Source organism: Miniopterus schreibersii (assembly GCF_964146895.1).
Source record: "Miniopterus schreibersii genome assembly, chromosome: 12".
Classification (NCBI taxonomy): domain Eukaryota; kingdom Metazoa; phylum Chordata; class Mammalia; order Chiroptera; family Miniopteridae; genus Miniopterus; species Miniopterus schreibersii.
In genome coordinates this window covers 29,213,393-29,227,537 of record NC_138112.1, presented here as the reverse complement: position 1 = coordinate 29,227,537, position 14,145 = coordinate 29,213,393, and the positions used below count along the sequence as shown (strand labels likewise).

General features: G+C 37.6%; 1 protein-coding gene across 3 annotated transcripts in view; it reads right to left on the bottom strand.

Moving 5' to 3' along the window:
• PRCP (prolylcarboxypeptidase) overlaps positions 1–14,145 on the bottom strand; it is a 53,545-nt gene that overhangs the window by 18,327 nt on the left and 21,073 nt on the right. For all 3 annotated transcript variants that reach the window (XM_081155161.1, XM_081155162.1, XM_081155163.1), the window contains exons 3-6: positions 6,771–6,911; positions 3,352–3,453; positions 1,013–1,194; positions 377–534 (exon numbers count right to left, since the gene is read on the bottom strand). In XM_081155161.1, coding sequence (XP_081011287.1) covers positions 377–534; positions 1,013–1,194; positions 3,352–3,453; positions 6,771–6,911 — 583 coding nt within the window. The remainder of the gene's footprint in view (positions 1–376; positions 535–1,012; positions 1,195–3,351; positions 3,454–6,770; positions 6,912–14,145) is intronic.

Genomic DNA, 14,145 nt, shown 5'->3' with positions numbered 1-14,145 from the left:
CATTGACAAAAGATAGCAGACACAAAAAATACATACTATGCAATTCCAATGACTAAATAATTCAAGAGCAAGCAAAATTAATCTGTGGTTTTACAAGCCAGGATAGTGGTTAGCCTGGGAAATGCTGAGGTAGTGACTGGAAAGGGAACAAGGGGACTTCTGGGGGGATTTTTTTATCTAGATGCTGATTACACTACATACTTGCTTTGTGAAAATTCATCAAGCTATTACTTTGATTTGTGTGCTTTTATGTATGTTATATTTAAATATGTATGTTATACTTAAATAAAAAATTTATAGAAGAAGTGGGAAATGTTGAATTTAACAAGTGAAAGGTTAAAAAAATCATGATTCCATTCTCTTAATTAAAGCTTACCATTTCTTGTGAGTCGATTAATGGCCTCCCAGGACCTGCGGATGGTCTCTGGACAATTTGGGCCACTTCTCCTAAAATCTGTAGTTACAATTTCCATAAACACACCACAAGGTACCATATCCTCAAACTGCCAGATAGGGGCAGAGGCTGCAAGAGCTCTAAACGGTAATAAAACAAGGAAGGAGAAAAGGGGGGAAAAATGTAACTCAGCAAATTTAAGTTTTTGTTTGTTTTGTTTTTAATCCCCACCCAAGGACATGCTTAGGGAGAGGAAGGGGGAGAGAGAGAGCAAGAGAGAAACATCAATGTTCAATGTTGCCTTCCACATGCTCCCGGACTGGGGATCAAACCCTCAACCCAGGTATGTACTCTGACCAGAAACCTAACTGGCAACCTTTCTGTGCACTGGATGACACTCAACCAACTGAGCCACTCCAGCAGGGCTGAATTCAAGTTTTAAAATTGAAACTGATATTGGAACAAAAATGGTGAGAAAAATAACCACAGTAAATGAGATGGAAACTAGAAATCTCAGTACATGTACAACAGAATGGTACAGGTTTTACCCAGAACAAATTCCTAAGTTTGCCTTGACAATCATTAAGAAGTACTAGTGTCCAACATAAACGCATTTACCCAACCACAAAATGAGGATATTTCATCCTGAACCAAGCTGCAAGCACGCCACCATAAGAGCCCCCCACGGCAATGAAAGGTTGATTTTCAGCTCCTGGGATTGTCACTTTCAAGTGTCTTATTAACTCTGCATAATCAGCCAGAGCTTGTTCTGATGTCAGATAATTCAAGTGTCTGGAATCCTAAAGAAAAATAACAAAGAACATGGGTATAAATGTGCACATAATAGCAGCTTAGGCATAGCACAGATCCAGAAAAAAACCAGAGTCAGATAAGCTTTTCTCCAAATAGAATTTCTAGGCAATTGAGTTAAAATGCCTAGTCAAAGCCATAGCAATGCTGATTTAAAATGATTTTAAGTTTGTGGAAAGAACATAATGTATTTTGCATTCAAATATAATTTCTATTAAATGCTATTTACCAAAGACTTTGTTGAGGTTGTAGAAACAATAGAAATAAACCACAAATAACATCTAACAGCAAATGTGATGGAATACAATACAATACAATAACAGACAATTGCTGTACTCTAACTTTCATTTCAAATCTTCAAACATTTAAAATGGGTACCACATAGGCAAAGGTAAAACTAAATCCTGTGGAAAACTGAAGAATCATTAGTAAAAATAAAATTCATCCTTCTTTATCAGAAAAATTATGTCTGATATACCAACAACTGAAACAAATTAGTTTGCCTGTTCTAAACAACTATAAAATTAGAGTAAAAAAATAACCCCAAAAACCTATGGAGCAACTTTTTCAGGCATTGGAAAATAGCAACACAAGACATTGACACTTCAGAGAAGGATACTCATGAAGTAAGTTCCAAGATCAATCATATAGCTCTCTGCCTAGGGACAATTTTCTCACTGCAATGAAGGGAGGTAAAGCTTAAACAGAGTCTTGCTAAGCTAGGGAGACAAATGAAGTGTCTCCCTTTAAAAGGTAAAGCCTAATTCCTCTTCCTTTGAACTTGGGCTGGACTTAGTGACTTGCTTCTCACGAATAGAATGTGACAGAATACGTGACTTCCAGTGTTGGGTCATAAAAAGCACTGTAGTTTCACCTTGCTCTCTTGCATTGTCAACTTTGAGAGAAGCTAGCTGTCATATCATGAGGCCACTCAAGCAGGCCTTTGGAGAAACCCAGGGGGAGACAAACTGAAGCCTCCTGCTAGCATCCAGTACCAGTCTGTCACTTAGGTGGATCCTCCAAGATTGGAGAGGGACCTCCAGCCCCAATCAAGCCTTCAGATGACTACAGCACCAACTGACATCTTAACTCCATGAGACCCTCCTGAAACAGAACCCTTAACTCTTAATTTCTTCCCCACAGGAACTGTGAGATAACAAATGTTTATTGTTGTTTTAAGCCACTAAGGTTTGAGGTAAATTGGTCCATAGCAATAGATAATTGAAATAGTTGTATATCTACATTACGCTATTCCATTTGACCTTCATGCTTTGGCCTCACCATTCTGACTCCTTCCATCATTTGGCACATTCAGAATCACATAATTCCCATCTTTCCTATGTATTCTACCCATTCCTTTAGCCTTCTGACTTCTCACCTCCCCTTTCATTGTCTGTCACTATTCTTCACTCTGCATTCATGGCACTATGTATATTTGTATAAATTTTTTTCCCAGTCCTTGGAAAAAATATTACAAATAATATTTGTAATATCCTGCAGGCAACTGACAAATTCTGTAAGCACACAAGAGAAAAAATATATCAAAGAGAGCCCTTAGCTCCATTTTGCTAACAAAGTAGGAACCACAGAGACCTAAGAGAGGAGGTTATGTTTTGACCTATAACAAGCTGACAACTTCCCAGTGGTTTCAGGACCTTTGTAAACTCCCCTAATCAGATAATTATGCAAAACAATAAGCTAAAATATAGTTTCCCATGCAGACCAACAAATTGTTCTGCTTTTCATTTATAACACAATGACTTATTTATTTATAATACAAGATAATAAAACCTCTGAGAATAGAAATAAAAAACTTTCAAAACAGGCAGCCGAGAAAAAATAACTGACCCCAAGTTCATCTAACTCAGAGTTCCCTCCACAGTCTCTGCAGCCATAGATTAAGGTTTGCCTAGGGAAGGCTAGCTTCATCACACTGAGTTAAAGATCAGCATTAGAAATTATAATATGGTTTTAAAGAGTGTCAATCTGTTCAAATTATATATAAAATTGAAAGATTAAATAGAAATTATTGAAATTTCAGGCAGTTCAAGTTAAAGCTATCATTTCTTTCCTACAGTGGGACTACAATTAGAAAATGTTCTAAAATTTAAAAAACTTTCAAACTCAAAAATAAAAAGTATACTTACCTTGAATGAGTTGGCACCATAGGGTAGAGACTCTCCATAGTATCTATGTTCAGCAAACACCAACATAGCTTTCAGTTCCTCAGCAACATCCCACATGAACCCCTAGAAAGAATTTACAAATTCAGAAAATAAAATCAGGATATGAAAAAAATCATTAAACCTTTTTGCAACTCATATAGAACAGATGTTAAATCAGACCAAAAAAAGCAGCTCTCTGAAAACCACATAATTAATATCTGTTCCACAGATAAATTATATAATTGCTATTTCACTGTTGCACAACAATCTCACACTATATTAAAGTGAAATAATTAAAAATCAGCCCAGGTTGCCCAACCACGACTCATTCCAACTTTCCTTATTCTGACACTCTAGCCATAGAATCAATATTATGCCTAAAATAGTCTTCAAACTGTACTGTGTACCAAATAGTCTAAGAAAAAGCTGAAGATACCTAAGTTCACTGCCTACTCATAGACATTTACAACATAAAAGAGAAAACAGTACAAATAAGTATATTTGTACTGTTGGACTCACTTGGGTTTTATATTAACCTTATTTACTTGAAAATAAATAGTAACTAGCAATAGCTAACATTAAGTGAGTGCTTACAATGTGTCAGGCACCATTCTAAACACATTATATGTATCAATTCACTTAATTTTCACAACAATCTAAGAGATATGCATTTTGATTATTACCATTTTACAGACAAGGTCACTGAGGCACAAGAATTTAAATAACCTGCCACGGTCACAAAGCTAGAAAGTGGCAGCACCAACATTCAAATGTAGGCTGTCTGACTCCAAAGCATAAACATCAAGTATTGTAAGACATTCTTACTTCCACACATAATGCTGTTCCTTAATCGATCACTGCAATTTTTCACTTATATTAGTGGTGTTCTCAGAATCCTTCTCAGCAAAGCAGTGTAGGCAGCCAACGTCAATAGATTAGATTTAGATTTAGCATACATTAAAACTATTTGTCATTCCTACTGCAGATTTTGGTTTTGTTTTTTTAATGTTTTTATTGATTTCAGAGAGAGGAAGGGAGAGGGAGAGAGAGAGAGAAGCATCAATGATGCGAGAGAGTCATCGATTGGCTATCTCCTGCATGCCCTACTGGGGATGGAGCCCACAACCTGGGCATGTGCCCTGATCGGTAACTGAACCGTGATCTCCTGGATCGTATGTCAACGCTCAACCACTGAGCCCTGCTGGCTGGACAGATTTTTGCTTTTTAATGAGCTGCTGCTCGCTAACAAGGACTAAGAACCTCTAAAAGTTTTTATTTGTTTTGATCAATAAATGACAATTAAAAGAGCTATATGTATGTGAGGATGGATAATTTAACCTGATATCTGTGATGATTTCAATGACCCCACTTTTCCTCTTAACACCCTGCTCATTCCCTGCCATTTAGTTATAGATCCTGTAACACCCAGCTCAAGTATGCCAACCTCTGCTTTTCACACCCTGGTAGTGCTGATCACTCCCTCCTCTCAACACCACTATGCTAGGTATAGATCTTTATTACTGGATTACAATATTTGCTTACACATGTGTCTTACCCTACCAGACTATGCACTTCTTAAGGGTATGGACCATCCATCAAAACAGCCAGGCCTCTGCGGAGTTGACCCCTGGCTTTGAGAGGAAGCAATTGAATTGAACTGATTCACATTGTAATAAGTGATTATTTGCCTCCACTTCAGGGGTATTTTTATTTTTCAAAAGAGGTCCATGTAACATAGTAACATTTAATAAAATTATGTGCCAGCATTGCTCTAAGAGCCTGATTCTTATTTAATCCTCACAATAACTCTACAGACATTATTACCATACCCATTTAACAGATAAGAAAACTGAGGCACTGAGAATAAGAAACTCACCCAAAGTCACACAACATAGTGGCAAAATCAAAATTCAAACCTTATCAGTCTGGCTGAAGTCTGCACTCTTGACTACTATGATATACTGTCTGTAAATAAGTGAATGTCCAGAATATGTGAATACACAGCTGGGACATTTTAGTAAGCAAAGGAAGGTGTTTAGGACTGGGAAAGAACCAGGATCTATCTTTCTAGGATCTGGCTCTAGTCAGATCTCTGGAACTATTCCTACACTATCTATTCCTTTCTACCACTTCTAAGGTCAGCGATTCTCCAGCAAGCCTTGTTATACCACAGTGTAACTGAGGGCAGTGGTGGCTGGGAGAGGCAGAGCAGCTGCCCTGTGGCCTTGGCATAAGAGGGAAGTCACACAAGAAAAAGAAAGGGAGACGAGGCAAACTCGGTTGTTTCACAAAATACCAGAGAAGGAATCTAACAGAAAATAAGTTCCAATTTCATTTGTCTCTGATCTAAGAGAAATAGACATCCTAGCATCTCATTTCTCAGGGAATTATTTTATTTCAAGTAACATATTTAGACTCTTAACATCCCTCAGGAAATAATCAGACATGTGTGTGCAATAACACAGTATAATTTGGTTCGTATCTTTGCTTTCAATTCAGTTCAGTTCAACAGTTACTGAGAACTCCTGAATATCAGGCACCACGCCAGACAATGGCAGTGGAGAAAATACCATTTGGTCTCCACTTTAAGGTAATTCACAGATTAGGTTTTTGGTAGAAAGTTGACATTTTCTTGTCATAGCTCTAGCACATTAAAAAGAAAAATTTCTTCCTTTCATGTGTCCTTCTAAATTAAGTTTTGTTAATGGATTTAAATATTATTATAAAAGATAATAGAAAACACAGTAAGGAAAGCAAGCTAACAACTACACCATTTTTCACCCCCATAAATATAAGAAAAATGGTAAAATAGTAAAGCTAAATTAAAATATAGCTCCAACTTTACCTTTGTACATTCCTATGTGACAATTAAGCTTGTATTTTTATTTGTTTTGATCAGGTTGTATGCACTCATTCATTTAATGAATATTCATTGAGCACCTACTATATGCCTAGCGGTCCTGGATCCTAAGTACCCAATACTGAACAAATATACAAAAATTTGTGCCTTTGTACTTACATTCTGGAGACCACAATATAAATAAAATAATTACATGTCATAACATTTTTATTACCATTTTCCTTATATCTTTTGTTCATCCAAGAAAGAAGCTGAGATTTCAAAAAAAAATCTTTTAAAGCTCAACTGTCCAAATATAGAATTTCATTCTTTTTGTGTGTAATTCTCTAAGGCTAAATATGTAGGCTATTGGATATCTGTATTTACTCTTTTGTGAACTGCCTATTCATGTTCTTTTGCTGTTTTTGTATTGAGTTTATCTTCTTATTTTTTAAAGAACTTCACAATTAAGTACAGTAATACTTGGTCATATATACTGCAAAATATTTTTCCAGTTTATCATGATAAATAGAGCACAGGAACTTCACAAATCTGCACATACCGTATTGTTGCAAAACCAGATAATGTCCCCTTCATTACCAGTGTAGAAAAGTATCGATCCACCCTCTTTCTTCCAGTGTTGATTTGCTATTAGGTACCGCTGATTAAAAGTTTTATCAGTCTTAAATCCAAAATGATCGATCTATGAAAAAACCAAAATACATATTTCAAAGGAAAGTAATTAAATGAGATCAACAAAAAAGTAATTAAATTTCTTCTTCCATTAAAATCAACCTATGCTACAAAAATCACAAAAATTAAACTTCATTTGATTTTATTATCAATAGCAATATTGATACTGTTATTGTCTTTATATTGTAAGGTAAAACAAAATTATTTTCCTTATGTTGTAAGATAGCAAAGTTATTGGTGGTCAAGATTTCCAGTATAAGAGAAAAGATACAATTATAAAATCAAGTACCTACTTTAAAACACAATGATGTTAAAATTTAATTGGAAATACTGATGTGAAACCATTATTTAAAATAAATTTATTGAATTTATTGGGGTGGCATAAAATTACACAGGTTTCAAGTGCACAATTCTGTAATACATCATCTGTGTGTTGTACTGTGTGTTCACCACCCAAAGTCGAGTCTCCTTCAGTCTCCATTTATGGCCCCCTCTACCCTCTGCCCACCCTTTCCCTTTAGTAATCACCATACTGTTGCCTGTGTATGTGAGTTGTTGGCCCCCTCTACCCTCTGCCCACCCTTTCCCTTTAGTAATCACCATACTGTTGCCTGTGTATGTGAGTTGTTGGCCCCCTCTACCCTCTGCCCACCCCCTTTCCCTTTAGCAATCACCATACTGTTGCCTGTGTATGTGAGTTATTGTTTCCCACTCCCCCTGCCCCGTCCCACTTAATCCCTTCACCTTTTTCATCCAACCCCTTAACCCCCTTCCCTCTGACAGCTGTCAGTCTGTTTTTGCATCTATGAGTCTGTTTCTATTTTGTGAACCATTAATTTTTAAAATACAGTTATCTCTCACCATCTGAATTTTCATTATCCAAACTTTCAATATCAAAATTCAAAAACTAAACAGACCACTGAAAAGGTTTATAAATATTGTCACCCCAGTAACACTTGACATTTCAAGGGCCAGGATTCTGATGTCTAATACCATTCCCCACTAAAAGGAACTAGGGCTTGTTAGTGACTTGCCTGACTGACATTTGGGCCAAGGAATCTACTAGATAGAGCTAAGCATCTTGCTATTCAAGGAAGCAAGGAAGTGCCCAAAAATTAATGGAGTCATGTCTAACAGACATAGAAACCAGCTACAAGAGATTATCACTGGGTAAAGTTTTAACAAATTGAATATAAAACAAATTGAATGTAAAAAGAATAATTGTAGTTGATTAAAATATTCAATTCATGAAAATCCATTAGTCCATAAGGATATCAAAAAAGAGAAAGCAAGAAAAACATTCATTTGCTACCACTTAAGGTGTCTATTAAACCAACTCCTTTGAAATTGGGAATAAAAAAGAGTAAATAACTCAACATTTAACCTGCCTTTTCCACAGAATTATTTTTCAAGGTACCAAATAGTTCCAGTTGATGCAAAAGAACTCTGTTTAATCAAATGTCAGCTATTGCAGAATCAATGACAGAATTGGAAAAGTGATAGTTTTGTAAACCTAATGAAGTTAACAATTGATTCAGGCAAAAATTACCAAATGGTGTTAAAAGCATCAGCAGAGTGGATGATAGAAAAATGAACGTTCATATTCGTGCCAAAATAGTATCATAGAGAACACTCTTTTCACAAAGGGAAAATGCAACTTCACAATAGGGGATCAGGCTGCCATCACCTTAACCTAGTGATCAGTGGGAGAGCGTCACTAACAGTGAAGTAGGCAGGCAGGGGTTAGGCATCTCTTCACATGGTGCAGCAGGAAGCATGAATGAACCACCTATGATGAATTCTTGACAAAAATGTTCAACTGCATCTTAGTCCAGGCTTTAGATCTAATTTCCAGTTTCCAGGAAATACACAGGGTAGAAGAAGCTGAAGACACTGGGAAGAGGTGCAGGGTTAGGGAAAACTCTTAGGCTTTCTCGCCACCTTCTCGAGGCAGACTGCAGTTATGTAAACATGATATAGCAGAGTCACAGCAGAGGCCCTGTCAGCTGACTAATGTCTGGCCCACGTTGGCTGAGAGTTACTGTTGTCCTGGTTCCTGTAAGACTGGCCCAGGGCATTCAGAGGCGGGTTTGACGGTTGGCAGGTTGTCGTCCCAGGGTTTGTGGTTTGTCCCGTGTATGCCCAGCTGGCTGCCACCAGAAGGTGGATTGTTCCCACGGGTTTGCAGATTGCTCGCCCGAGGGGCGGTTTGTTCCCCTGGGTGGGTCTGTCCCTCGGGGTGTAGTGCGCCCCCTGTGTGTGTATGCCCAGCTGGCCGCCACCCGAAAGACAGTTTGCTTCTCTGTACGTCAGCCTGGCCGTCCGCTAAATAAAGTAAATGTCTCATCCTCCTTCGGCTCCACCCTTTTTGGCGGACTGTCCCAGGATCTAGAGTGAACCTCCCTGGCCCTGAGTGGCCACTACATTTGGGGTAGTGTCTAGCATTACAAGAAGCAATCAGACGAATCCAAAGGTGGGACATTTTACAAGACAATGGCAAGGCAATTGCATTAAAAGAGGGCTTTTAATTTGAAAAAAAAACATGCACCCCTATGATTGAGAAGTATGCAGTTAGGTGCAGTTTTGAGAAACTTACATTTTGAGACCTGCGACATGAACATGAAGTGTGTGTGTGGAATCCACTATTCCTTTTCTCCATCTAGTTTTTAGAATATTTCTCTCATACTGTAAGCATCTCACAATCCTGAATGAGACTCTGGTGTTTGAAGATGTGAATTACCACACAACACTGCCCCCAAATACAAGCCACATGCATCATTTAAAAGCTCAATGGGAAAAGTCATGATCTTTTCAACAAGGGAAGAAAGACTGGCTGTGCTGGATTTAAAGAAAAATGCATGGCTCTCTAATAAGATGCCTTCCTGTGGGGTTTTCAAAGATAATTTTGCCATAGTGATTTTCATCTTACCCACTGACTTTAGAACCTAGCCTTCTTGTAAAATGAGGTATGGCTATATCCTTAAAAGCAGTCCACACAATTCAATAATCCAGGTTTCAAATTTAAAAACACCAGTATGTGTTTGTATATATCATGTTAAATGTAAATGGCAAAAAAATTCTTGCCAGAGGAAAGGCTTATGTCTAGAAAAACAAGGGCCACAAGAACTACAGAACCAGAGAAGTCACACTTCCTTCTGCGGCCACTCTTAGAGCACTCCTGCTCCGAGCAAACATCCCTAATTGTTTAGGCTGGGGAAAAGGATAGGAAACCTGGTATGGTAGAAAGCAGGTTTGGGAGTTAACAGACCTGAACTTGAACCTCTACTGTGAGGCCTCAGGCAAATCATTTAACCACTGAGCCCTGGTGTCTTCCTGTATAAAATAAGGATAAATAACACATAATCCAAAGGATTGCTGTAAAGATTAGAGAAAATGTACCTAAAGTACCACGTATAATTCTTATTATGTAATTAATCCTCTATAAATGTTAGTTCTCTCCATCCCATTTGCACACCAATCCTAAGCATGGAGTTCTTAGATGGGGTAAGTGAGGTGGAGAGATGATGAAGCTCTTCACAGAACAGGAAATACCCTTAGAATGTCAAAGTCTATTGTTTTTAGTGCTTCATTTAAATATTAAACTGCTAGAAACAGGCAATGAAATATCCTTTGAAAAACATGAGTTTACAGAATTTTCTTGGCTCCTTCCTATCACCAAGTATATAAACTTCCAGCTACGTAAGTGTAGTTTCCAATACCTAATGGCTTTGCACACTAGGGGCATTGTGCCCTCTGCTGTTGAGAACTGGGACCTACATGCCACTTCCAGCTCTGCTCCTGAATAGTTTTATAAATCACATGAAAAGGGACAAGGGCCTTAGAAACCATTTGATCTGTGTTGCTCAGCTGAGGAAACTGGGCTCAAAGGTCAAGTGACTTGGTCACAAGTCATAAGCAGAGCTGGAACTTTTAATTATTTTTATAATTTGGTTTATGTAGTCTAAGAAATTTCAAGAAATGCTTCTCCCCTTCTCCTTACAGAGGAGAAAGAGATCCGTGAGATGGGTAAGCAAGATACAAAAAGAACATTCTTTAAAGTTTATTGTGACAAAAATAACTATTTGGACTTTAAAACTCAAAAAGTTCACATCCAGAAAAGCCTGTGAGGACATTACATCTGGTAGACACAGTTTGGGTGGCAATTTGGGAGCAGTGGGTGGCAGGGGAGACAGAGTACCTACTATGTGCCTGGCACCATGCTGGTGATTTCCACAGATCACTTCTTCATTCTCCCAATCACTTTCTGGTGGCACTTTCCTTAGGCCAGTATTACAATAAGAGAGCTGAAGCTCAAAGAAGTCTGATAACCTTCCCAAAGTAATATAACTAATAAATTAAAGTCAAATACAATTCTTTTTCATTTACATTAGACATCCACTACATTCTAATTTATTTATTTATTTATTTAAATAATATATATATATTATTGTTGACAGTATTATAGATGTCCTTCATCCCCCCTCACTAGCCCCTCTTTGGCTAGCCAGGAAGTTTGTGCCACTAGAATTACCTGGTCACAGCTTAAGCTCTCATATTAGAGATAAAGTGCTGCTGTGATTATGACGCACATAAATTTTACATCATCAATGTTTCACCATCAGAGGGCGCTGTAGTATAAGAAGTAAAGTGGGAGAGACCATTAATGTTTAAATAGATTCATATAATTCTAGGACAGGAAAGAAACTTAGATCTCCAGTCCAAACCCTTAAATGAAAAATTGATATCCAGAAACATCAATTATTTTAAATCTTTCTCTTTTAAATAAAGATATATTCACATTTAAATATGGCATTTATCATCCTTTTTAAAGTCAGGGATTAAAATTTACGCTTTTAGAAGTCGGGATAGTGGTTACCCTTGCAGGGGAGAAGTGACTCTTTAGATAGATAGATAGATAGATAGATAGATAGATAGATAGATAGATAGATAGATAGATAGATAGATGATAGATAGATTTCAGAGAGAGGAAGAGAGAGGGAGAGAGAGATAGAAACATCAATGATGAAAAAGTCATTGATTGGCTGCCTCCTGCACTCCCCCCTACTGGGGATCGAGCCTGCAGCCCCAGGATGTGCCATGGCCGGGAACTGAACTGGGATCCCCTGGATCGTAGGCTGATGCTCAATTACTGAGCCATGCCAGCCGGGCAAAAAAGTGAGTCTTTTTTAAAAAAAGAGGGGATTCTGGAGTTAAGATACTGTATTTTTCTATATGTATAATAAGATAATTAACAAATTAACAAATAATTAATGAATTAACAAATATTTAAGATTTCCTTTAAGATATATTTTAAGATTTCTTTTATAATGTACATATGGTGTTTACATTTATATTTCACTATAGTTATCTGTAAATAATATTGCACCGAATCACATCTATATTAAATGTTCCTTTCATTTAAAAATATGTATTGAGTACTCTTAAGTGACAGGCATTAAGGAAAGAGAATTAAGATACAATTCCATCTCTCAAGTTTTAAATCTAACAAAAGTAATGAACACACAAATAAACAACTGCATGATGATGTGGTTAGGGTCTGTATACAAAGTGCCATGGGAGCTCAGTAGAGGAGGTTACATTCTGCCTGAGAAAATCATTGAAGGCTGTACCAAGGAGGTGACATCTGAGCCAAACCCTGACAAGTAAGAATTTTTTCAGAGACAGAAGAGCATTTCAAGCAAAGGGAGCATAATGAACGGTGATGAACAAACATATTCAGGAACTGTTGTTTTATGGCAGCAGGTATATAGTTTATGAGGGTAAGATTAGATTCATCATGCTGCCACTAGATGTAGATATGAAACTTCCTATACAGAGCACCGAACTGAAATCTGAAATTGCCTCTTTAAACCAGCAATGAATGACATCAGTCCGATAGAAACAGAGCCTTAATGAGGCTGAGACTTCAGTCTGTTTTGTCCATTGCTAAATCCCCAGTGGCTAGATAATGTCTGGCAAATAGATCAGTGAATATGTAGAGAATGAATGAATGCACGCATATGTCTTAGCTCTGCAATTGGTATAAAAACAGCCCAAACCCAGCTTCAAAGAACAGCATGACTCAAAGCAATGAGAATGGAGATCAAAGTTCCAAGATAAAGTTCGTGCAGGTTCTTTTATCACATGGGTCTGTTACGGGCTTTGGAAGAGTTGCAGAGCACTGTAGTTGGATATGCCTTTTGCCCAGTGACAAATCACATGCCAAAGGGAGAATCCAAGCATAAAATCTAAAAGCAGTTTGGCCTTATCCAGGCTGCTGAGGAAGCAGGAACTGCATGCCCTCTGCTGGAGGTAGAAACAAGAAGATAAATAACTAAAAATTAACATAGACAAAAGGCCAGATTCTGGGTGGAGGATCTGGGAAGGGCTAATCAGCATTCTACTGATGTATATAACCTGAAATATACCTGATCTTATGACAGGGTTATAATCACAGTTTTTAGGGCTGAAAATGACTTAAAGCTGTGGCTCTCAGCCAGTGCACGGTTATTTAACCTGAATGACAGCTTCCTGTAAAATGTATATCATAACGGTTTATTCAGCAGCATACTTGAGTTCAGTAAGCCTAAATGTGCTGCAAAATGTTGACTTGATCAATATGTAAAATACATTTTTTCCAACAACAGAGTTTTATGAAGGAAGAAACATGGGAAAGGTATAATGCCCAAGGACGATAAGTGATTAGAGGCAATAGCTAAGACTATAGGTAAGAGGGGGATTTTGTGATACAGAGAGATTCTGAGGTGGCAGGAGGGAACTGAGCCCACAGCACAGATAGAGGGATTTGACTTAGACAGGCTGTTCAGTGGAGAATGATATGGAAAAAGAGATGATAAAGAAAGGGAGAAAATAAAAAGACTACTGAAAGGTTCAGGTGAAAGATGACGGCAAGGCCAATAAATAAGCCAGGTTTCAAACCAAGTCTCTCTTCAATTGCTATATATATAACACATAAACAATGTTCACTTTCCAAAATCAAGATACACCCTGGAAAGATCACAATGAAAAAGGACCCAATGTATGGCATCAGCAGTATTCACATAATAGCAATCAATGAAAATAAGTCTTTTGAACAGCTGTAACTACCACTACTGCCCTTTTATAACTGATTCTGCACTGACACTGACTGTGGGCATTTTAAGAGTAAGAGCCCCACTAAACTAGTGAGAGTTCTAAATGCTAGGTCTCCCTAGCATTTAATAAAGGTTAACTCTCTCTCTCCC